Below are 21,779 nucleotides of genomic sequence, written 5' to 3'. Positions count from 1 at the left end.
AGCCTTGGCACTATTGACATTTGGGGCCAGATAATCCTTGGTTGTGGTGCCGTCCTGTGCACTGTAGGATGTTTAGCAGCATCCCTGACCTCTACCCACTAGATGCCAGGAGTAACCCTTCCCCAGTGTGACGACCAAAAATGTCTACAGATGTGGCCAAGTGTCCCCTGGGGGCAAAATTGCCCACAGGTTGTGAACCATTGATAACCAGAACCTCCTCCGAGATGAGCAGGATGAGCGAGAGGTGACTGTAGCCCTGGGAGGCTGCAGGGGAGGGCTTGAATCCCAAACTTACACGCAGGGAGACCACATGGACAAGGAGACATGGCCAGGCATGCGGAATGAGAGGGAGGGGACCTACCTCCTGCCGGTTTTTGCTGGTGGAAACATGGTCCAGCTTTTGCCAGATCTTGAGACGTTTCCAGAGAAGCCAGAAATCCTGTCCTTTATGTGCAATCTCCTGATTCTTAAATGTTGGCAAATGATGTGAATTTTTTAAAAATACTGTGGGAAAAACAAAATACGTCTGTAAGGCAAATGTGGGCTGCCAAATGTCAGTCTTACAACCTTTCCTCTAGAGCGAGCGTCCATCCCAGAAGGCAACTCTTACCACCCCTGAGCCCGGGTCCCCATTCTGTAGGCAGTGGTCTGTGTCTTAGGCACCACACAAGACCCGGCTAGGCCTCTGAACCAGACGGTTCCTGCCCATGTGGGCCCCTCCAACCCTTTTCTGAGGCCTAATTCCAAGAAGTTGTAGGCTTCTAAATTCCCAAAGGAGAGAGAATATGGAAAATACCCCAACAAGGGGGTCAAGAAGCCTGAGCTCATGCTGACTCTGGCATTGATTTGCTGTGTGACCTTGGGCAATTGCTCCCCCTCTCTGGGCTTCAGTCTTCTCCTCTGTCGAATGTTTGTATGGTGAAGAAAGAGAAGGGAGGGGCTGGCCCAGTGGTGGGTGTAGTGGTTAAGTTTGTGCACTCCACTTTGGCGGCCTGGGGTTCGCTAGTTCAGACCCCGGGCATGCACCTACACATCACTTATCAAACCATGCTGTGGTAGGCGTCCCACATAGAAAGTAGAGGAAGATGGGTACAGATGTTAGCTCAGGGCCAGTCTTCCTCAGCAAAAAGAGAAGGATTGGCAGCAGATATTAGCTCAGGGCTAATCTTCCTCACCAAATAAAAAGAAAAGAAAGAAAGAAAGAGAAGGGAGGTTGAATGCATGCTCTCTGCTCCTGGGACTTGAAGAAGCATTTCCCCTTGGCAGGGCAGAGCTCCAACCAGCTTGCCCAGTGCCCGGCGGGCATCCTCGTCCTCAGACTGACCTGGGCAGGGACAAGCTGGTTCTACCTCCCAGCTCAGGTATCCTGCATTTCAGAGCGGGGAGTCTGAGCCAGTCTTGATAGGCGCTTTTCTCTGTGCAATTAGGTTATGGGTGCCAGAGGCCGCTCCAAGGGAGGAACCCGCTCTCCTGCTGCTGAGAAGGGCCAGACCATTGGCCCCTGCTGGTGCTGAGGGCAAAGCTCTGCGTCAGTGAGACTGTCCCCCTGCCAAGAGGTGGCTCGGGTGTGCAAGCCCGTGCCTGGCCTGTCTACAAGCCCGAGGACAGTTCCCCAACTGGCCCTGGGGCTGCGAGGAGCCTTCGTTGGGCTGAGAGGAGTGGAGGGGGTCTGGGAGGTCTTTTTAGCAGACCTCCTAATTGTATAGATGGGGAAACTGAGGCCCAGAGAGGGAAAAGGCTCTGCTCAAGGTCACCCAGCCAACAGAACAAACACTTGCATCTCCTGACTCCCTGTCCAGTGCTCCTGACCTCACACGTCGGGATCTCCCGGGAGTGGGCACTGGTGAGATGGACAAGAGACACAGGCACAGACCCCAGGCAAGCGCTGACTTTGCGTGTCACTAACTGTGGCCTAAGACTCGCGGTCATAAGCCCCACGCCTGGAGCCCCTGGGCGGGTCCCCTATGTGAGCCAGGGAGCTGGGGTGAGACAATATGGGAGTAGCGGGAGGACAGGGCGGGGGGTGGAGAGAGGGCGCTCTGTTACCATGTGCGCTGGAACGGCAGTTCACTCTTACCAGAACTCCTGATTTTTCCAAAATAAAGCTACATACTTGAATCTTTTAGTGTCAGTTGTCCTAATTTTAAAGTGTTGGCAACTAGTTTCTAAAAGGTTTTTTATTAGATGCTAGGAAAAGAAAGCACCTTCCCAGGCCGCACGCAGCTCTAGGGCCACCAGTTTGCAAACCTGTGTTCTCTGCTCCCACCCTCAATTTCCTCTGCTTGAAGTGGGTATAGGAACAGCATCCCTCTGTCACAGGGCGGTTGGGGGTTAAAGGAGGGCCTTAGCAGACTGCTGGGCCCACAGTAAACAGTAGCTCTTGTTATTTATTAAGACATGGGACACTTTCCTTAGGCCAAATGGGAAAGGGCTGGGACCATGGAAGGGCTTGTTAAGTTTAGCACAGGGCAGCTGGGAGGCCCTGAGCTGGAACTCAGGATCTTTCCATCCATCCACAAATTCCAGTGTGCCCTTGCTGTGTGCCCAGCCCTGTGGGCATTTGTCAATTTAAGACCCTGTCCTTGCCCTGAAGTCACAGGCGAGGTGGGATTCGGCCCACCCAGCAGCTCGTCCTTCACCGCGGGAGTCCCTGAGAATCCCTCCCCTGGGGCCCTGAGCTGGGAGAAACATTCCACTTTCAAAGGTCATGTCTTCAAACACAGAAAGAATGCAGCTTCTTTCATATTTAGCAAAACACATCTTTGCTTGTTTGTTTTAATGAGAAACTTTGGGGGAGGATGCTAGTCCTTCCTACGTATCTGTTCGACAGATCTGCTTCCTGAAACCAGTTCCAAAGATATTTAAAGGACAATCCTGGAAAAAGAAGAATTTAGAACAAATTCTAATTAGTCCCGTTGGGACTAGAGGCCATGGCAGATTTCTGCTCTGAGAACCCAGAGGCCAGGGCCTGAGGTGACTTCCTGATGTCCAGGGTGCACGACGTTCTGCCTTCCTCCCTGGGCTTGGCCCACGCTGGGGCAGCCGGGGGCAGAGTCAGGCCCGCCCCCGACTTTGCCCGGGACCCTGGCAGCCACAGAACCCTCTGATCTGCTTGTGTGGCAGTGACGGGGGCCGTGCAGGCTCTGCCTTCAGAGCTGGAGAAGCCGGGAGCTGCTCTGGCTGACGTGCCCGAGTTCTGGTGGGCGGGCGGGCAGGTAAAGCCCATAATTACAGGAAAGCAGCCACGGGCATGTGTGGACAGGCCTCCCGGAGCCCAGGCAGGTGGCCTCCTGAAAAGGGAGGGCCCCTGAGTTTGGACGTTGGGTGCAGAAAGCCATCAGGGTGGGGGAGGGGGGTTATGTAACTGTGATGCCGCGGCCCCTGGGACAGCGACCTTGCTGAGCTCTGCTGCCTTGTTCCTGCCGGCTCAGAAGGGCATGGAGACCTAGCAGCCCTTCCTTTAGGCAGGGCAGTGGCCCTCAACTTTGTCAGCACCAGAGTCACGTGAAAGGCTGTTAAAACACGGACTGTCGGACCCCACCCCCTGTCTTTCTGACTCAGGAGGTCTGGGGTGGGGCAGAGGATTTGCATTTCGTTTTTTTTCTTTTGAGGAAGATTAGCCCTAAGCTAACATCTGCTACCAATCCTCCTCTTTTTGCTGAGGAAGACTGGCCCTGAGCTAACATCCCTGCCCATCTTCCTCCATTTTATATGTGGGACACCTACCACAGCATGGCTTGCCAAGCGGTGCCACATCCACACCCGGGATCCGAACTGGCAAACCCCGGGCCACCGAAGCAGAACGTGCAAATTTAACTGCGGCGCTACCAGGCTGGCCCCATACATTTCTCATAAATGCTCAGGGGTGATGGTGATGCAGCTGGTCCAGGGGCCGCACTTCGAGAACCACTACTCTAGGGCTTAGTGAAGTCCATCTGCCTGGGCCCTTGATTTGCTGTGTGCCCCTGGGCAAGTGTCTCAGCTTCTCTGGACTTCTGTTTTTCCCAGCAAGAGAAGCCAGCTTTGTCTTTGAATAAGTAAACCCCACCTTGGTGTTGAGATGCCTAATTGCTATTTGCAGGTCACTCAGAGATCTTCACATGAAAGGCCCAGGCCTTTGCACAAGGTTCTTACCGCATGGTTCCAACTTGCTCGTAGCCACTGTGAGAGCTGTCTCTCTAGGAGAGATGGGCACTTTAAGCCTTAAAGAGATAGGCCAGGCCAGCATGTCCAGGCCCCAGCGCTCACCACTGCAAGAATCTTGAAGCAGCTCACTAGCCTGGTCTTTGGGGTCATTTGTTTCCTTGAGGAGGTGGGTAGCAGAGGCTCGTCACAGTCCCACTGATCAGGCATCTACGGCACGGAGAGTTATAAAGAAAGTCGTGTATCTGCCAGCAGTTCTTTCTCACCCGTGAGCTGCCTCCTGCCAGGGTCCTGTTGCCTCCCCCACAGTGTCCAGGACCGGAGGGGACCCATGGCAGATGCCGAGGGCAGCCTGACCGAATGGAACAAACCAGGAGGTGGACAAACGGTTCCTTCACTGGACGGGCCCCAAGCCCGCTGTCTGTCTGTCTGTCCCTCTGCAGGTACGCGGGCTTTCCCACCTACGGCCTCCTTTGTTCTGCACACAACAGTCTTGAGGGGATAGGCAAGTATTCTTATGCTCGTTTCACCGGTGGGGAAACTGAGGCCCCAGGAGGGTGGCCTGACTTGCCCAACTTCCCTAGTAAGTAAAGGGCAGCTGCAGAAGAAGTGTAGGCGTCCACACCGCAGGCCTCGCAACAGCCCCTCCCAAGTCTGTCAGTTGTATTTTCCAGGTCCCGGGAAAGGCCATTCTGCAGGGAATGGCAGTGGGGACAAGGTCGAGAGAGGACTCGGGGGCCCTTCCTGGTTCCGGCTGGGGGGCAGGGCCAGGAGGGAGGAGCCGAGCATGCCAGGAATAGTTCTCCTTTGCGGGAATTGCCAGCCTTCTCCTGCCTCAGGCCCTCTTGGCGCCACATGCGGCAGGCTCGACTGCACAGGGGTTCGCTCTGGAGCCCAGTACGGTGCCTGGCACGTGGGTGGTGCACAGCCAGCACTTGTTGAGTCAGTGAATGAATAATGAAGACAGACTCGGTTCAAGTACTGAGTCTAAACTTCCCAGCCGTGCGATCTTACACAAATCCTTTCCCCTCTCTAAGCCTCGGTTTCTTCAACTGTAAAATCAGAATCATAATAATTGTTATAATAATAAACAAAAATGGCGTAATAATTAAGAGAAGAGAGAACTGCCTGCATCTGAATTCTGGCTCCACCGTATACTACTGTGTGACCTCAGGCAACCTACGAAACCCCTCTGTTGCTTGGTTTCCTCACTGATAAAGTGAGGATAATGATAGCCCTTATTTAGTGTTGTGGGTTTAAAATGACCCAAGGTGTGTAAGGTGCTCTATGCAATATCACTAATAACCCTTAACAACGATGAGTCTATCTCTGTACCCAGCAGAGTGCCTGGCCCAGAGGCGGAGGTGCTCGGTAAATAGTAACCGCGATTCTCAGGCACTCCCTGGCGCATGGCCCTCTGTGTCTCTTGCATCACGTAAGGGTCTTAGAATTGCGGTGGTGGCCACAGCCGTCCCATCCGCCGAACCCACCAACCAGAGTTAAAGGGTCCCGCTTGGGGAAGGTGAAGTACCACCAGTGGCCACCGGGGGCAGCAGAGGCCCCATCCCGCGAGCGCCCGCGGAGAGTTCGGAGTCCTCTCCTTATGGGTAATAAGGCGGGCAGACTAGTCCACCCGGGTCAGGGGCGGGCGTTCGCTGTAACCCCGAGAGGGAGGCGTTTCTCTAGATAACGCCTCTCACGTGTGAGGGTTAGGTTCCCAACGCTGCATTTACCAGCCACCTCGTCTTGGATAAATCCCTTTGTCTCCCTAAACCTCAGTTTTCTCATCTGGGACATGGGGACAGGGTTTTGGGGGGCGTGAATGGGCTAGGAAGGATAATGCCTGGGGCGAGCTAGTGCCCAATCAGTGACACTTGTTGCCACGGTAGCATCATGGTTATTAGCATGGATTCTGCAGCCATACGATGTACGCTTGAGTCCTGCCTGCATCACTCATGGGCTGTGTGCCTTTGGGTGAGTAACTTGACTTCTCTGTGTCTGTTTCCTCATCTGTAAAATGGGGATGTATAATAATAGTACTTGTATCTCTCGGGTTTTTGGGAGGATTAAGTGAATGTGTAAAGTCCTTAGAACAGGGCCTGGCACCTATAGGAGGGGCTGTGTAAGTGTTTGCCAATATTAGTAAGTCATAGTATTTTTGATGTTATTGTTTTTATTCCGAATAAGCGGCAACATTTTAACTTCCTGCAGCAACCTCCCTGCTTGACATGAAGGATAAGGAAGGACTTTTTCCTTTTGTTGCAGTTAAGAATCTAACTTGGGACCCAAGACAGTCCGACAGGCAGGGCGCGGAGGGCAGCTGGGAACCGGGAAATGCTCTAATGCCCGGCTCTGCCGGAGCGCGGGGCTAAGCCTCTGCCTCCAGGGCAGCTTCTTTGGAAGCCCCCAGAAGGGATCAGGATCTCACCAGGTCATTAGGAGCCCCAGGACGATCGTCACAGGGTGCCCGTGAGCCTGTGACAGGCCCACAAAAGCCTCCAGCCAGGAAGGCCTTTCCAGGACAGATGGTAGGATGCACCTCGGGCACCATCCCCGTCCCCCAGGGCAGAGGTCTGAGCGGGTCTGGAGGAAAACCCCAGTCTAATCCTTGCCACTGCACCTGTGCCCCAGAGCCCTATTGGGAGGGCCGAGGGAAGATCGGCACTGCCCTGCTGGTGGCCTCGGCCACAAAGGCATCCCAGGGCCTTCCACAGGACTTCCCAGGACTTCCAGCCACTTTGGAGTCCCCAAGAATGGACTGAAGGCTGCAGGTCTCGGTGGAGAGAGCAGGTAGTACTTCTCTGGCTTAGAAGCAATGGCCATGTCACTCCAGCCTCCTCCCGCAATGTCCCTCGAGCCCAGCTGTTGTGCCAGGCACCATTCAGAGCTCCACATGTGTCTCATCATTGAACACCCCCCAGCCCTTTGGGGGAGAAGCCATGATCCTCTCCATTTTACAGACGAGGAAGCTGAGGCTCCCAGGGGCGACATCGTTTGTCCAGAATCATACACTAGTGAGTGTCAGAGCCAGGACTTGAGTCCTGGTCCCTCTGCCTCCAGAGAATGTGTTCCCAGCTTCCTGGGGCGGGAAGCCTCCAGGATGGCCCTCAGCGGCCGCTGCCCCCTGGTATTCACACCTCCTTGTAATCCCCCCCCCCCCCCAGGGTGGGCAGGACCTACTGACTCCCTTCTAATGAATGGAATGGGGAAAGGCAATGGATGCCATATCCAAGATTAGGTTACAAGGAGACAGCGGTTTCTGGCTTGTGCACACCCTCTCTTGCACTTTCTCAGAGCCCTCTGCGGGAAGCACCCTGCCATTCGGTGAGCAGATCGATGGCTCTGTGGCGAGGAACTAACTGACAGCAGCCTCCGGCCAACAGCCAACGAGGGGCTGAGGTTTTCAGTCCGACACCCAGGAGTAACTGAGTCTTGCCAAGGCCTTGTGCGTGAGCCTGGGGGACAGATACTCCCCAAAGAGAGCCTTGAGTTGACCGTAGCCTCTGAGAGGCCAGAGGCACCCAGCTAAGCCACTCTGGCTGCCTGGCCCACAGAAACTGAGTGATGGTCAACACTGAGCTGTGAGGTGATTTGTTACGCAGCAAGAGATAACTAAAGCCCTGGCTCTCACTCCTAGCAACACAACACAACACAACACACAACACACACCCACACAACCACCATGAGAAGGATGAAATGACCGACTCCACGTTGCAGACAGAGCTGGGAAGCCTTCCTCACACGCGATAACCTGGCCTTGCATTGTCTTTGGCCGTGAGGGTGCCTGGATGCATGGACAAAGAGGCCCTCCTCCACGGTCACACACAAGCAAGGGGCCCCGGCATTGCCGCCCAGGTCTGCAGACTCCCGGGCAGTGTGGCTGGGAGTTGGCAAGCGTGTTACAGACGGACCGTGCAGATGCCCAGGAATGCGGGGTTGCGACCCTGTCTCAGCTCCAGGTGTTGGAGAAGGTACAGGAATGTTGGCTGGAACAACTCAGTAAAACCTCTTCTTCCAATAACGAAAACAGAGCCAAGAAGAAAAATACCTGAAAAATTCCAGCAGGCTCAAATATTCAACTGCAAGCAGATCTCACATACAGTGGGGTCCCTTAATACCATGTTTCTGGGCTTTGTTCCTGAAATCAAATGTATTTCGTCATTCTCTCCTGTGGTCTAAAGGAAGTTCCCCTGGGAACGAGGGGACACTGTGAATGAGAACTGCACTGACCCCTCTGTCCCTGTCCCCAGCCTCCTTTGTGTTTGCTTTGGTGGTGCCCTGTCGGCCTGAGGTCAGGGTCATGGGGACAGTGTCTGGCCTCAGAGCTCAGAACCAGAGCAGCCTCCCCTCCGTCTGGCTGGACTGTCCATTTTCCCCCTGGAAATTCCCATTATACCTCTCCTCCTTAATGAGTTGTGCAGAGAATGGATGGCGACAATTCCCACTGCCTTGCCGCATCCCAGATCCTCCCTTCCCGCTGCCTTGCAGAGGCAGGACTCAGCACGCCCTAGAGAAGGACAGGGGGAGCTAAATCCCAGGCCCGGCTGTCTCCAACATCAATTCCCAGCATCCCCGGGATGCTGGGAAGATCTTCGGGGAGTAGGACCAGCTACGTAATTTGCGGATCCCAATGCAAAATGAAACTGCAAGGCCCCTAGTTCAAAACTCATTAAGAATTTCAAGGCAACCACAGCAGAGCATTAACCCAAGCGCAGGGCCCTTCGAGCATGCGGCCCTATGCAGCTGCACGGGTTGCACCTTCAGAAGCTGGCCCTGTCTTGGAGTTTCTAACAAAACCCACGCTGAGTTATCCTCCCTGGAGGGTCTGCCCAACCTGCTCAGGGCAATGGGTTGTCACTTCTTGGCTCCTGGATCTCCTGTTGCGGAACTGAGCAGAAATGTCTCCTGGGCCCAGAGTGTCCTCATAATCAGATGCTTACCTCAGGGGAGAAATGCCTCTGACCCAAGGCAGATGGTTTTCTGGAAGGCTGCAGGCCATGGCTGCCACCAGAGGTTTGCCTGCTCGTAGAGTGGTGAGCAGGGACACTGAGAGGCTGAAGCTGACATGGGGGAGGCCTGGGCAGTCTGAGAACCCCCAGGAAGCCAGGGACGGTGGGTCCAACAGCCGTGTGAAGTCCTGGTCCTGAGTGTGGGGAACACACCTGAGCACACATACACAAACAGGCCAATCTTCGCTGAGTCAGGTGAGCAGCAGAAATTCCCCTGGGCTGTGGGCTTGAGAACGGCTAGGATTATGGAAACGTGCGGGCTTCTGAGATGGCGCAGAGGGGCCGAGGAGGGTGGCAGTGAAATAAACACTGGGGCCAATGGGCCAGACAGAAACTTCTAGACATGTTTACCTTGTTGTTCTTTCTCCTCTGCCTCCTCTTCCCTCTCCTCTTTCATCTTAAGATTTAAAGACTTGCCAACATTTTAAACTTGGAGTTCACATAAAAATCCACATTCCTAGTAGCTCTAAAAAAGAAACGAGGGCCTCTGGTAGCACCAGAGCCACAGTCTTGCATGACAACAATCTACAGCCTCCTCTCCAGGGGCTGGTGGCCTCCTGTTTACCACAGTCCCCACCACTCCCTAAAATCTCCCTGACCCCGAATGCAAGCAGCGAGTGCTGCATATTCACACTCGTGTTGCTGTTTTCTTGTGCAGTTAAGAGGAAAGTGCATGTCTCTGTTGAAAGGGAGAAAATGGCAGGTCGACCAAGAGTTCCGTGTACTTCAAGAAACGTGGGAAAGAGCATGTTTCTCTGGAAGTGAACAGCCTTCCTGGTGTTTTATGTGCAAAGGGCGTCCAGGTCAAATGAACGCAACCCCACCACCCTTAAGAAACCAACCACAGCGGTCCCTGCACGGCCCGCCTCGCTTGTTCATGTCCCTGGTCGGGCCCCTGAAGCAGCTGAAACAGAGACTCCTGCCTGGACCAGATGTCTCCGGAATGCAAGGACATTCCCAGCTTGTCCGCACGCGAGGGCTCAGAGCGTTCTTTCTGTGGTTCTCTTCTGCCTGCTGTCTCAGCAAAGGCAGAGGAATTGGGGGGATCCCAACATCTCCTCTCACTTGGTGGGGGGTCAGTGTCCTTCCCCCAGAGGCTTGTGGGTGTTTAACCCTGTGGGTAGTTTTCTTCCCCAGCTGGGAGCACCGCCAGCATTTGGTACACCCTCCACGGTCAGCCCTCCACTGGGCAGTCCCGGTTCCAGTTAGAGAGGGGAAGGGACTCTGAGGCGACCCTGGGGACCTCCACAGCTGGGCCGGTTTCCCAGTGATTGGGAGGGTGAGGAAGATGTCGGGGGTGGAAGCGGGAAGGCCGTGATGGATGGTGGCCAGGCCACAGCGGTTGCTGAGAGGCGAGGCCTGTCATGTTGGCCCACGGACAGGAAAGTGATGCGTGAAAGGGCTTAGAGACCGGGGTGGTGTGGGGTGGTAATTTGGTTTCCACAGCTCGTTGCAGAGCCACACGCCAGTGACCCAAAAATTCCCAGGGCTCAGGCCTGGGCCAGTGGGAGCCACAGGTTACCAAGTCAGGCCTGGGAAGGGCGCCTGAAAGGGGGGGCTGGGGATGCCACCAAGAGCGTGTGACTCCTCACCTGGCCATGCAGCCTCAGCTCCCCCATGCCTACAATAGGGGGGAAACCGGACCTGCCTCCTGGGGCTTCGGGGAGATAATTAGTCCTTCTAAAGAGCATCATAATCCCCAGATCAAAAGGGGCTCAGAGCTGCAAACTCACTTTACAGCAAGCGAGTCCTGCCAGCCACTCCAGGGGGCAGGTTCAGATTTGCAGGCCCTCCAAGGTGTCACCTCCTACGGGGCTTGGTTGGGTTAATCACTGGCACCCCCTCCCACTCGTGAGGTCCAGGCCCTGGCCTCCCTGGGAGTCATCTCACCCGCCATATGGCTGCCTTAGAGAGGAGTTCATAAGCAGCCCTGATGGTGGAGGAGGTGGGAATTACTGTTGCCCCATTCTGTAGATGGGGAAACTGAGGCCTGAGGAAGTGAGGTGCAGACCCAGGGCCCTCCACCAGATAACAGCGTCCTCCTGCATACGGACCACATCCCCACCGCACAGCGAACGCGCTCAGCATCATATTCACTTAAAGAATGCCCATCACACAGCACAGGGGAGGGAAGGTGAAGGGCCGGGCGCACAGCCCGTTCCCTGCCCACTCTCGGCCAGTCGCTCGGACTTCAGCTCCTCAGCACGGCAGTCACAAGGGTGTCAGTGAGTGGAGAGACATGTGCCAACTGGGGTGCCAGGCCGCCGGCCCCTCGATGCAAGACCTGGGTTCAGACCTGTCCCTTCCGACCGCCGTGCATTGGCCATCTTTCTGACCCTCAGTTTCTCCGGGAATGACCAGGCTGGGGATGCGCCGAGTGGCTGGGGGCCGGACGCACGAGGGGGCGACGCGGCGCTCGCGGAGGCTCTCGGGCGAGTCCGGACGCCGCGGCGGGGCCGGGGGCGGGGCCGGGCCGGGGCGGGGCGAGCGGCCGGCCTCGCCAGCCCGGAAGGAGCGGGAGGAGGGGCCGCGGGAGTGAGAGTCGTTCCCACGTGAGCGGTTCGGCGGCCGAATTCCTCGCGTGCGGCGGCCGCGGACGGCCCGGCGATCGGCCGGACGGAGAGCCCTGGTCGGGCGCGCGCGGGCGGCCGGGCGGGCGGCGGGGGCGGCGCTCGGCTGCGCCCCGATGCGGCGGCGGCCCCGGGGGCTGTGAGCCGGCGCCCGCCGTCGGAGCCCCCCGCGCCGCCGCGGGCAGCGCCCCCCGGGCACCCGGCATGCGGGCGGCCGACTCGGGCTCCTGGGAGCGCGTCCGCCAGCTCGCGGCGCAGGGCGAGCCGGCGCCTTCCTGCGGGGCGGGGGCAGGGCCGACGCGCCCCCCGGGGCCCGCCGCCTGCGAGCCGGGCGTGGACGCGCCGGGGCCCGCCGATCGGCCCCGCGCCGGGGAGCCCTCGCTTCGAGCGGATGGCGACCGCAGCCAGCCGGGTAGGTGCGCGCGGGCGGGGAGGGCGGCGCGGGCGGCGGGGCCGCAGGCCCGGGGAGCCGCCGGGGCCGGGCGCGCGGGGGCGCTCCGGGCCGGGACCGGGCAGCCGCCGGTGGCAAAGTTCTGGCCGCGCGCGGAGCCCCGAGCGCCGGGCGGGTGCAGGGGGGCTGCGCGGGACGCGGAGTTAGTTCTTCGGGTTAGTGGTGGTGGTGGGGGTTGCCCCGCGGCTTTCCGGCCCGAGCCCTTGTGAGGGCTGCATGGGAGGTCAAGGCCACGCCTGCCGGATCCCGCGGCGCCCGAGACCCAGCTCGCAGCCGAGCCCGCCCCTGTGTTGGGAAGCGTGGGAAAGGGACCGGCCCCGCGCGAAGTTGGGGCGGCCCCCAGTGACCGCACCTGTAACCCGCCTGGCAGCCCCATAAAGGGCCGAGGAGAGCGCTGCTTTCCCGCCGCCCCTCGGAGGGGAAAGTGATGACTCGCGTTTGCTAGGAGAGGAGAGACTTCCCATACACTTGAACGACTAACGCAGAAAGAGAAATTGCCGCGGCGGAGACACAAACGCGGCGGTCTAATTGTGTATCGTTGCCTAATCGCTCCCAAGTGGAAAACAGCGTTTTAGTGTTAAAATGCTCCAGGTGGTTGCGCCCATTCCATTCTGTTCCGGTCCCGGCTCGTCCCCCCCTCCCCCCCCACCCCCCAAGTTAGGTCATGAAACCTGGATCTTGTGTCTAGAATAGGAAGAAATTTAGATGGAAGCTAGGGCTTCTGAGAAGAGTCTGTCATCATCAGTTTGAAGTTTGAATACTTTTTCCAGGAAAAATAAGAGGGGAAGGGCACAACATGATTATTCATTATTTCTTGAACACCTGTTGTGTTGCAGTAATTTACATGCAGTGTCTCCTTAAAATCTTATCACAACTCTGGGAGTGGGGCTGTGTCATCTCCCTGAAGATGGGGACAGATAAGGATGGAGGTTAATTGATGTGCCCAAGGTCCCACAGCCCTAAGGGTGTCCTGCTGGAATTTCAGATTTTGTCTATGGGTTGGCCCCAGAATGCTCTCCCAGGCAGCAAGCTTACCAGCTGGAAAACACCAGACTCATTTACGTAATAATTATTTCTTTCCTATGAGAAAAAGCCAGCAGCAAGGCCTCCTAATTCCAGCTTGCCTGTGTTGGTCTCCCCAGGAGGTAGAATCCTGAAGTTGTAGTTGTAGCCTCAGGAGCTGGGACCGCCACCAGCTGGCTCTGATTAGCTGAGCCGCTGTTGGTGTCCCGGAGCAGCTGAGGTTCTGGGTTACCAACGGTCTAGAAGAGGGGCGCCGAGCCCTGGGAGGAGCTTGAGTCCCTGACCCTTGGCTCTGGGGCTGGGCCTGCTGGAGACAGTCCCACCCCCTCCCTCACCAGCTGCACCAAGTTGGAGTTCCAGACAGCTTGGTGTAAAACAGAGCGTAGGTGCAAAGCATAAGCACCTGGGAGAGCTTGGGCAAGTTGCTTGATCTTTTTGAGACTCAGTTTACCCATCGGTAAAGCGGAGATAATAATAGTGTCAGCTAACGTGTGGATCGTTCCAAAGCTGGTGTCTGCAGAGCATCTTGTCTAGTTCACAGTTGGTGCTTAGTGGAGTTGTCAGCTTCACTCGCTGGGGCACCTGTCAGTGCCCCATTGACTCAGTTTCCCATTAAGGTGGGATGCTGTCTGCTCCGTCTCCTGTCAAGATGGCATTTGTCTTGTCTGTACAATACATCAGGGATCCAAGGCTGACCTGTTGTTCCCGTGGAGGCTGTCATTATGTAAACATGTAGAAGATGGCGGGGTGGAGATAGACTTGTTTACATTTGTGTCTCTACAGACGCCATTCGTGTGTTCATAATAACGATTTCCTAATGCCATGCTGCAGCCGAGAAGCGCCGGTCTCCGAGGTCTGGGGGTGGTGGCTATTCTGGGCCCTCGTGCTGTATCCATTGTGTGTGCAGGGAGATCTCCTTTCCCGATTTACAGATGACATCACTGGCGTGGAATAAGATCAAGCCAGCAGCTAAACCAGAAAATTTTGAGTTCCCTCTCCCCCCCACTCTTCGCCTTCTTCCGGTCTCTGCCTCTTAAAGACCAGAGGCAGTTGTGAGAGCTTCCATGCTGGCCGGGCGTCGGGGACAGCCGGTCGTGGACGTGTTTTCCCAAACCTTTGGCCGTCACTAGGGGTTTTCCTCTGGGAGGTACGTGGGAACTCTTCCTACTTAGAACCACAAGGTGACTTTGTTGCTGATATAAACGTTGTAGCCAGGCTGTGGGGTGACTCGCCCCAGGATCTCAGCTCTTTGGTCCCCAGCCGACTGTGACGCTCAGTTTAAGGAGCTGGAAGAGGTGCCCTGTTAGATGACGCTTTCAGAGGTGTGGGGAAAGGGAGAAGGCATGCTTGGTGGGGGGATAAGGGCCTGGACACCTTGCCATTGCTCATGGAGGGTGTCCTAAGATCAGCAGGGTGACAGGTCCTGTGCTGGTGACAGCTCTGGCCTCCAGGGTGGGGCCACTTCCAGGGGAGGGTACCCTTCTTTGGGCAGACCAGGGACCAGAGCAGGAGATGCAGAAAGTAGCCACTTGCTCCATCGGCACCTAGTTCTGCCCTGAATCTGTTTGACCTTGAGGTGCTCTATAACTCAGTTTCCCTGTTGGTGCCCTGGGAATAACTCCATCTGAGGGGGGATCATTCCAGGGCCCTCACAGAGCGAGGCAGGTGCTGTTCCCCGAGGGTTCCTAGGCAGAGAACATGAAGTATGCCTTCTTTGGCTGTCCATTCATTCCGTCACATTTCTCGAGCATCTAGTCCTGCCAGGCACTGTTGTAGCTGCCAGGGAGATGGCAGCCAACGAGACAACCAGAGCGCTTGTTTCTATGGAGCTTATGTTCTGTGGGAGGAGATTCCCAGTAGGCAGATACGCACGGGATGTGTCAGGGGATGGTAAGTGCTGTGCAGGAAAAAGCAGCCAGGTGAGGGGTCTGTGTGATGGCATTGGATGCTGTCCGGTATTTAGGGTATTTAGGTAGGGTGGTCAGAGAGCGAGAGAGAGTGCTCCAGAATGAAGCGGGGTCACGCGTGCTGAGCCCCTAAGGCAGGAGGGTGTTGCCAATCGGTTAAAAGAACCATGTCATTTTTTAAAAGTTGCTGGCAAATTCGTATCTTTGTAGACTGGCCACTTTATCTGTCCGCATCTGCAGCCTGCCCAGGCTGCGAGGCCCAGCTCGGATGCCCTTGTCTCATTCAGCTTTTCCCTCAACCCCCAGCTTCAAAAGCCACAGGACCTGACGGAGCCTCTTCTGCTCTCTCCCTTTTTTATTAGTCGTTTGAGTTCTTATCTTCTCTTGCTTCTCCCCCTCACATAAAGCCCCATGGAGGACAGGATGCGGGCCCTTCTGTATCTGTGTTGGTCCCAGCACTGTGCCCTCCCAAGGACCAGGCACAGTGCTAACCAAATGGGATGTGTTGTCTTAATCAGTCCTCCTGCATCCCAGAGGGATGGTTCTATTGCTAATGCCATCCACAGATGGGGAAATTGGTGCTCAGAAAAGTTTAGTAACTTGCCCAAGATCACACAGCTTCTGGTATCACAGCCAGGACTTGATTCCAATTTGTAGACCTCAAAGCAGTGTGGGAAGACCGTGTGTGGATCTTAGGAAAGGAGACCCATGTTAAGTTTCGGGTCCGTTTTTTCTTTAAATTTTTATCTTAAGAAAATAAAAAACATTTGTCCTCTCCTTGACATTTGTCGTTTTAAGCAGCTCAAGCGTTTGTTATCTCTGCGCCTTTAGCAGTTTCCGCAGTGGGTCGGCTCGTGTTTTCCCTCTATGAAGGATTTCTGCCGGGTTGGGGGTGAGTTCAGATCTCCACGTTGGAATTAGAAGCCACCCACTAGGACCACGAGGGTTTTGTGTGAGCTACCTTGGCTAGTGGGGTGGGACAGAAACAGTAGAGGCTTGGCGTCCCAGACAGTCAGGGGTGAAAGTCACTGCTGTTGGAAAAAATTCAGATTGGTTTCCCTGGGGTGATCTCCTGGGGCCCAGCGCCCTCCGCCCTGTGTGACTGCTCAGCGAGATGGACTGAACTTTGCTTCTGAACCTTCACAGTGGGTCCAAGGCATCAGCTTTGGAATCAGACATGCCTTGGTTTGAATTTGCCGGCTCTGCTGCTTACTGGCTATGTGTCCCCAAGCAAGTTATTGAGTATCCCGAGCCTCAGTTTACCCATCTGTAAAATGGCATCATATTACCCACCTCAAAGCTGTTGGACAGCAATATTCGTAGTTAACATCCTTCATACCCATGGGGCCTCATGCTCCCTGTGCCATAAGGGGGAGGGGACTTCCCCTGTATCCAGAGTCCAAACAATGTGTGAGTGTGTGTGTAAAATTTTTAAGTTTGAAATATTGAGATTTGATGAGATAGGTGATTCTGAAGGGCTGCTAGCTGTTTATTTGCCCTTCTGAGTCGTCAGGAAACTTCCATAATAGTTATTACATACTGTTTATGCTCTTTGTAGTATTTCAATTAAGTTAACTGGACAATTTGCTAGAACCCCCCCAGCCATTCTGGAGAAAAAAAAATTTACTCCCCTTTTAATCATCTCAAGAGCCACCAAGCACAAGGCTCACGGAAAATAGCAAACACAGTCCTGGAGTGAGCCCCTCTCGTTCGTCACGTGGCCAGTGGACGGAAGTGGGAAATCAAGTGTGTTGCTGTGTGCACAGATTGGAGCCCCAGCAAATAAGCACACCCAGCAAATCATTACAGCTGGCCGAGGCGATCGCCGTGGGATCTCGTGTTTGCTGTGAGTCCCTAAGGGCTGTGAACACGCCGGAGAGGATGGCAAGCCGTGGTTACAAGGTGCACGTGTCGTTACTTTTTATGAATTTACTCTCTGTGAATGCATTTCGTGTTGAGCGTGTCAGATGAGTGCCTGTCCAGGAGGGGAGAAGTCAGGACCGCCTCCTCTTCGCAAGGACCACACACTCTATGCCCCTTGCGGCAGCCACCGTGAAGGTGGGCCCTTCAGGCTTTCTCTCGTATGCTGTTTGGGTGCCTTCCAGAGAGGCCACTTAGAAGATGCTGATGGTGGCAGTTCCTCCGAGCCCTCACCCCGTGCTGTTAGCCCAGTGGGTGTGGCAGCAGCCTCAAATTTGGAAGGAATTAACAGCCAGAGAGGTATGACACGGAGATGAGTCCCACCTGGACTCGTGGCCCTGAACTTGGTGACGCTAAGCCTGGGTTAAGGAGAAGGGGAGGCGGCGGGTCCTGGGGTGGTGACCCTCCATGTGCGTCCTCGGTCCATGTGGTGCACTTTGTGGAACCGTCACCACCTGGTGGCTGATGCAGGTGCCAATGGCCTGGTCCATTGTGGCTGCCTGATTTGGAGGCTGGCTCAGGCTGCCAGCCCTTTTGGGCTGTAACTTTATCTCAGGCATTGAGTGTGTTCAGTACCTTTTAATTGTACAGAAAGCTCTCCCCGGGGGCCTGGAGAGAAGTGAAAACAACAGCTGCTGGTTCCTGTGTGCTGGATTCCCTCACCTCACCGCTCAGCCTCGCCCGTGTGCCCAGAACTTTGAAGTGCTGGGCACCCAGGCAGGAGAGAATGTGTGTTCCTGTTCGGTAAGGTCCCAGTAACAATGGAGTCACTTACTGAGGCCCACCCAGAGGTGTAGGGGAGTGCAGGGATCGTCCCCCACCCCTGTGAGATACCTGCGTTCTCCCCATCTTACAGACCACACAGTTGAGGCTACAGAGGTTACACAGGTTGAAGTAAGTGGCTGTTCCAGGCTGCTGTGCTGCCTGCCCCAGGACTATTGCTTCTCCCCTGTGGTTTCCTTCATCAGCTTATGATTCCCCGAGGGCCGCCAGAGCGCCCAGCAGAGGCTGCGATGCTGGGAGTCGTGGGACTTTCTTCCTGGCATCTTCGGCACGCTGGCTTCCAACCAGCCAGAGGCAGTTGGGAGTGACTGCCTCTGGGGCCTAGACTGCCCCCTCGGCTCCAGGAGACTCTACCCTGCCCCTCTGTGCCATCCAGAGAGGCCAGCTGGCCCCTGAAAGGAGGTCTGACCCTGGCCATTTGGGAACCTAGAATGTGGAGTCCTGAGAGGGAAGCCTTGGCAGGGGTGAGGTCAATTCACTCTCTGTAGGGAGTGAGGAAACTGAGGCCCAGAGCGAGGAAGGGACTCTACTCCAAGATGTGCCGTGCGGTGGTTTCCAGGGTCAGTGTGAGAACCTACAAAGGCACATGGGTGTCTTGGCAAGCAGGGAGCTTCCCCTCGTTAGCCTCTTCCCTAACTCCTTCTGACCTGTTCAGGGGGGTCTCAGTGGTCTGGCGTGCTCGCCCGTATACAGAGTCTCAGGCTCCCCCCTCGGTTCTGATTCTGTAGGTCTGGGGAGGGGCCTGGGAATCTGCATTTTATCAAGTGCCCTGGGTGGTTTTTGATACAGAGCTCCCGTGGACCAGACTTTGAGAACCTTTGCCATTTGCCTTTCTGGGACTGGGTTAATTTTGGAGTAAGACACTATGGAGGCCGTATGCTCTGGTTTACCCGCTGCGTCCTGACATACTGCTTAGCAGCATCCTTTTCCCTCCCACAGGCGTCCCGAAGTGAACAGTAGGTAGGTGGACATCCTCATGAAATCCCACTTTCTCCTTTTCTGATCCAGTCTGCCCCACTGCCCCCAGCACGCACGCGCTCAGAATCCATTAGAAAGAGGCACATGCATGTCTGTCTTGTGCGCTCACAAGACTGCAGGGGTGAGAAAGCCGCCAGAGTACAGCTTTGTCTTTATTCGGACGTCCTGCTCTGTGCCCCAGGCTGACACTGGCATTCCCGAGCCTTCCACTGAACCAATATTCCTCCTTCCTTGAGCTCCGCAGAGGAGCCGGGCCCGGTCTGGGTGCTGAGGGGACGGGGGAGACCACACCCTTGACCCATGGTTCCTCCAGATTGTGTACCCTTGGCACCACCCCCACTAGTGGGGCCTGCTCCTCTAGGCTCCCCAGCCCAGGCCCCCCACCCTCCTGCGCCACTTGGATCCCTTTTGTCATTGGCCTGAATGTCACGTACGTGGCACGTGTGTTCGGTTGAGCAGCTTGTCTGTGCTTCCTCTTGGCATCTCTCACCTGTGTCAACAGTGCGGAGGAGAGCCATGTGGGAGAATTCCCATCACTTTATATGCTGTGGGACTTTCTCAGCTCCTTTGGGGTGGAAAGCCAAGGGGCCTAGGGGGTGGGACAGGAAGGCTCTGACTGTAGCCCTCCCATCCAGCAAAGGGCTGAATCCCAGGGTCAGTGGGCTCAAATGCAGATTCCAGGACCCACCTCTCAGATTGACTCAGTAGGTCCAGGGGGAAGTTCAGGACCCTGCACTTTTTTTTTTTCCAGTAAAATATACACAACATGAAATTGACCATTTAACCATTTTTATGTGTACAATTCAGTGGCATTAAATGCATTCACAATGTTATGCACCCATCACCACTCTCCATTTCCAGAAACTTCCATTGTCCCAAACTGAAATGGTACCCATTAAATAACTCCCCCCCCACCCCCGTCCCCAACCCTGATAACCACCATCCTACTTTCTGTCTCCATGCATTTGCCTGTTCCATGTACTTCACGTGGGGTTTGCAGGATCCTGCATTTTTAACGTACCGTCTGCCCCTGTCCCCGTGCTGATGGTCCTGGGACACGTGTGAGATCCCCTGTCCTCCCTACTTTATCCCCAGTGTTTCTTTCACTTCCTTCCTTTAAAACACGGCCACCTCACAGGCTTGCCGGGAAGACTTGGGGAAAAAATAAATCCAGTTATCTTTTTCCTGTGGTTAAAACCGGCATATGTTTGATACCTCCGCCACTGTGATGTTTTAAACACATCCTTTTTGTTTGGTTGGTGTTGTTGGGTGTATCTTGTTTTGAGGAGAACGGCTCGGGCTTTATTAGGATGTTGTCCGTAGCATGCGTGAGGACTGGCCTCAGAGCTCCTCGGCACCCTAGGGATCTGCCTCGGGCAGAAGGGCAGCCGACCTGTGAAGTGCAGGGAGACAAGAACTTCTGGGCCTGCGCCATCACGGACTGGGAGAAGAGTCTGTCAGCCTGGGGTGATGATGGGGCCTGATGCCAGTATCCCATCTAAGCGCTCAGCTTCCCCCATTCTGGCCACCAGACGCAACCTCTGTCTCTCCTTTCAGGTTAGGGGCTGGGGGGCTGGACCTGTTGGGTCTGTGACTTTGCAGCCCGAGGCTGTGGCCACCTGCACACCCTGAGTATTCCCTGCTGCCTGTCGGCTTCCAGCATCTGAGCGAGGCTTCTGGTGCTCGCTGATGTCAGGGCAGGCCTTCCTCCGTCCCAGCCGCCCCCTGCAGCGTCCCCTTAGACTTCACCTGGCCTGGGTGGGCCTGCACCGGGACTTGTCCTCACTTCCACGTCGCCAGCCCTCATCTTCCTCTGCTCCTTCGAGACCCTTCTGGCTGCACTAGCAGCAGACCAGAAGTGAAACTCATGTCCCTGACGTTCCTTCTGCAGGGACAGAGGCTCCCTCTTTGGGTGCTGGGGCAGACGTGGATGCCACCCCTGCCAAGCTGGCTGCCACCTGCCACCAGCAGGTGCAGGGGGTCTTGGTGTGGGGTAGAAACAGCTACCTTGGGTAGAGCCTTTCCTCTCCTTTGCATCCTGGGAAAGACCCTTTTATAGAAGGGGAAATGGTGGCAGACACAGAGTGATCTCCAGGCCGGAGCGGTCTGATAGAACTTTCCGCAGAGATGGAAGAACTCTTCTGTATCTGCGCTGTCCTATATGGTGGCCACTGGATTTAAAATGTAGCTAGTATGACAAAAGAACTGAATTTCAAATTTTATTTAATTGCAAGAGGCCACATGTAGCTAGTGGCCAGCATAGTGGATGGTGCAGCTGGCCCTGAGTCCAGGCACGATACTGCAGATGATTCTGTGGCCCATCACAGCTCAGGAAGCCTGGGATCCTTGTTTTCCCACTGTGCTCCTTTGAGGCTGCCATGCTTCCCCGTGTGGCCCCTGGACTGCCTGCATCAGAAACTCTCAGATCTTGTGGTTTTTAAGTTCCTGGACCCCCTACCAGACCTGGATGGTCAAAAATATCTGGGGATGGGCCCAGGCATCTGCGTTTTACACAGGTCACCTCTGCCTCCACCCCAGGTGATTCTGACCCTGTCTGAAGTTTGAGGACCAAGGCCTCCAACACCTTCCATCTTTACTTCTGGGGGTCTCCCAGCCTCCAGTGGTCCGTCACCCTCATGACCACATGTGCCAGGCCAGTGTTTCTCAAGATGGGATCCCAAGACGAGCAACATCAGCGTCCCCTGAGAACTTGTTAGAGATGCAGATTCTCAGCCCGCCCCAGAACTACAGAATCAGAAACTGGAGGTGGGCCCAGCCACCCCCAAGGTGATGCTGATGCAGCTCAGTTCGAAACCAGTCACTAAGCAAGATGCTCTAGGAAACTCCTTCCACTTAAATTCCCCCAAGACCTCTTTTCTGTCTTCTCCTCTCTCTCCCCCTTCCCTTCCCCTTGAACCCTGACCGGTTCTCTCACTGGCTGCCAAGACCCTTCCAAGCTCAGGCACTGCTGGGTGTGTGGCAAGTTGATCCTTCT

At 55.6% G+C, this 21,779-nt stretch overlaps 1 protein-coding gene across 6 annotated transcripts in view; it reads left to right on the top strand.

Annotated features, from left to right (window-relative positions):
• The window catches only part of KAZN (kazrin, periplakin interacting protein), a 1,021,370-nt gene that overhangs the window by 860,907 nt on the left and 138,684 nt on the right, over positions 1–21,779 (top strand). The window contains exon 1 of one of the 6 annotated variants that reach the window (XM_044769731.2): positions 11,703–12,134. The exons of 3 other annotated variants lie outside the window; for them this stretch is intronic. In XM_044769731.2, the coding sequence (XP_044625666.2) occupies positions 11,927–12,134 (208 nt within the window). In that variant the 5' untranslated portion in view covers positions 11,703–11,926. Of the gene's footprint in view, positions 1–11,702; positions 12,135–21,779 lie in introns of those variants that run through there. 2 more of the 6 variants (XM_070511013.1, XM_070511015.1) reach the window with 2 other exon arrangements.

The sequence above is a fragment of the Equus asinus genome, chromosome 5 (genome assembly GCF_041296235.1).
Source record: "Equus asinus isolate D_3611 breed Donkey chromosome 5, EquAss-T2T_v2, whole genome shotgun sequence".
Classification (NCBI taxonomy): Eukaryota; Metazoa; Chordata; class Mammalia; order Perissodactyla; family Equidae; genus Equus; species Equus asinus.
The sequence above is the reverse complement of the archived record's forward strand: the minus strand, read 5'-3'. Positions and strand labels throughout refer to the sequence as shown.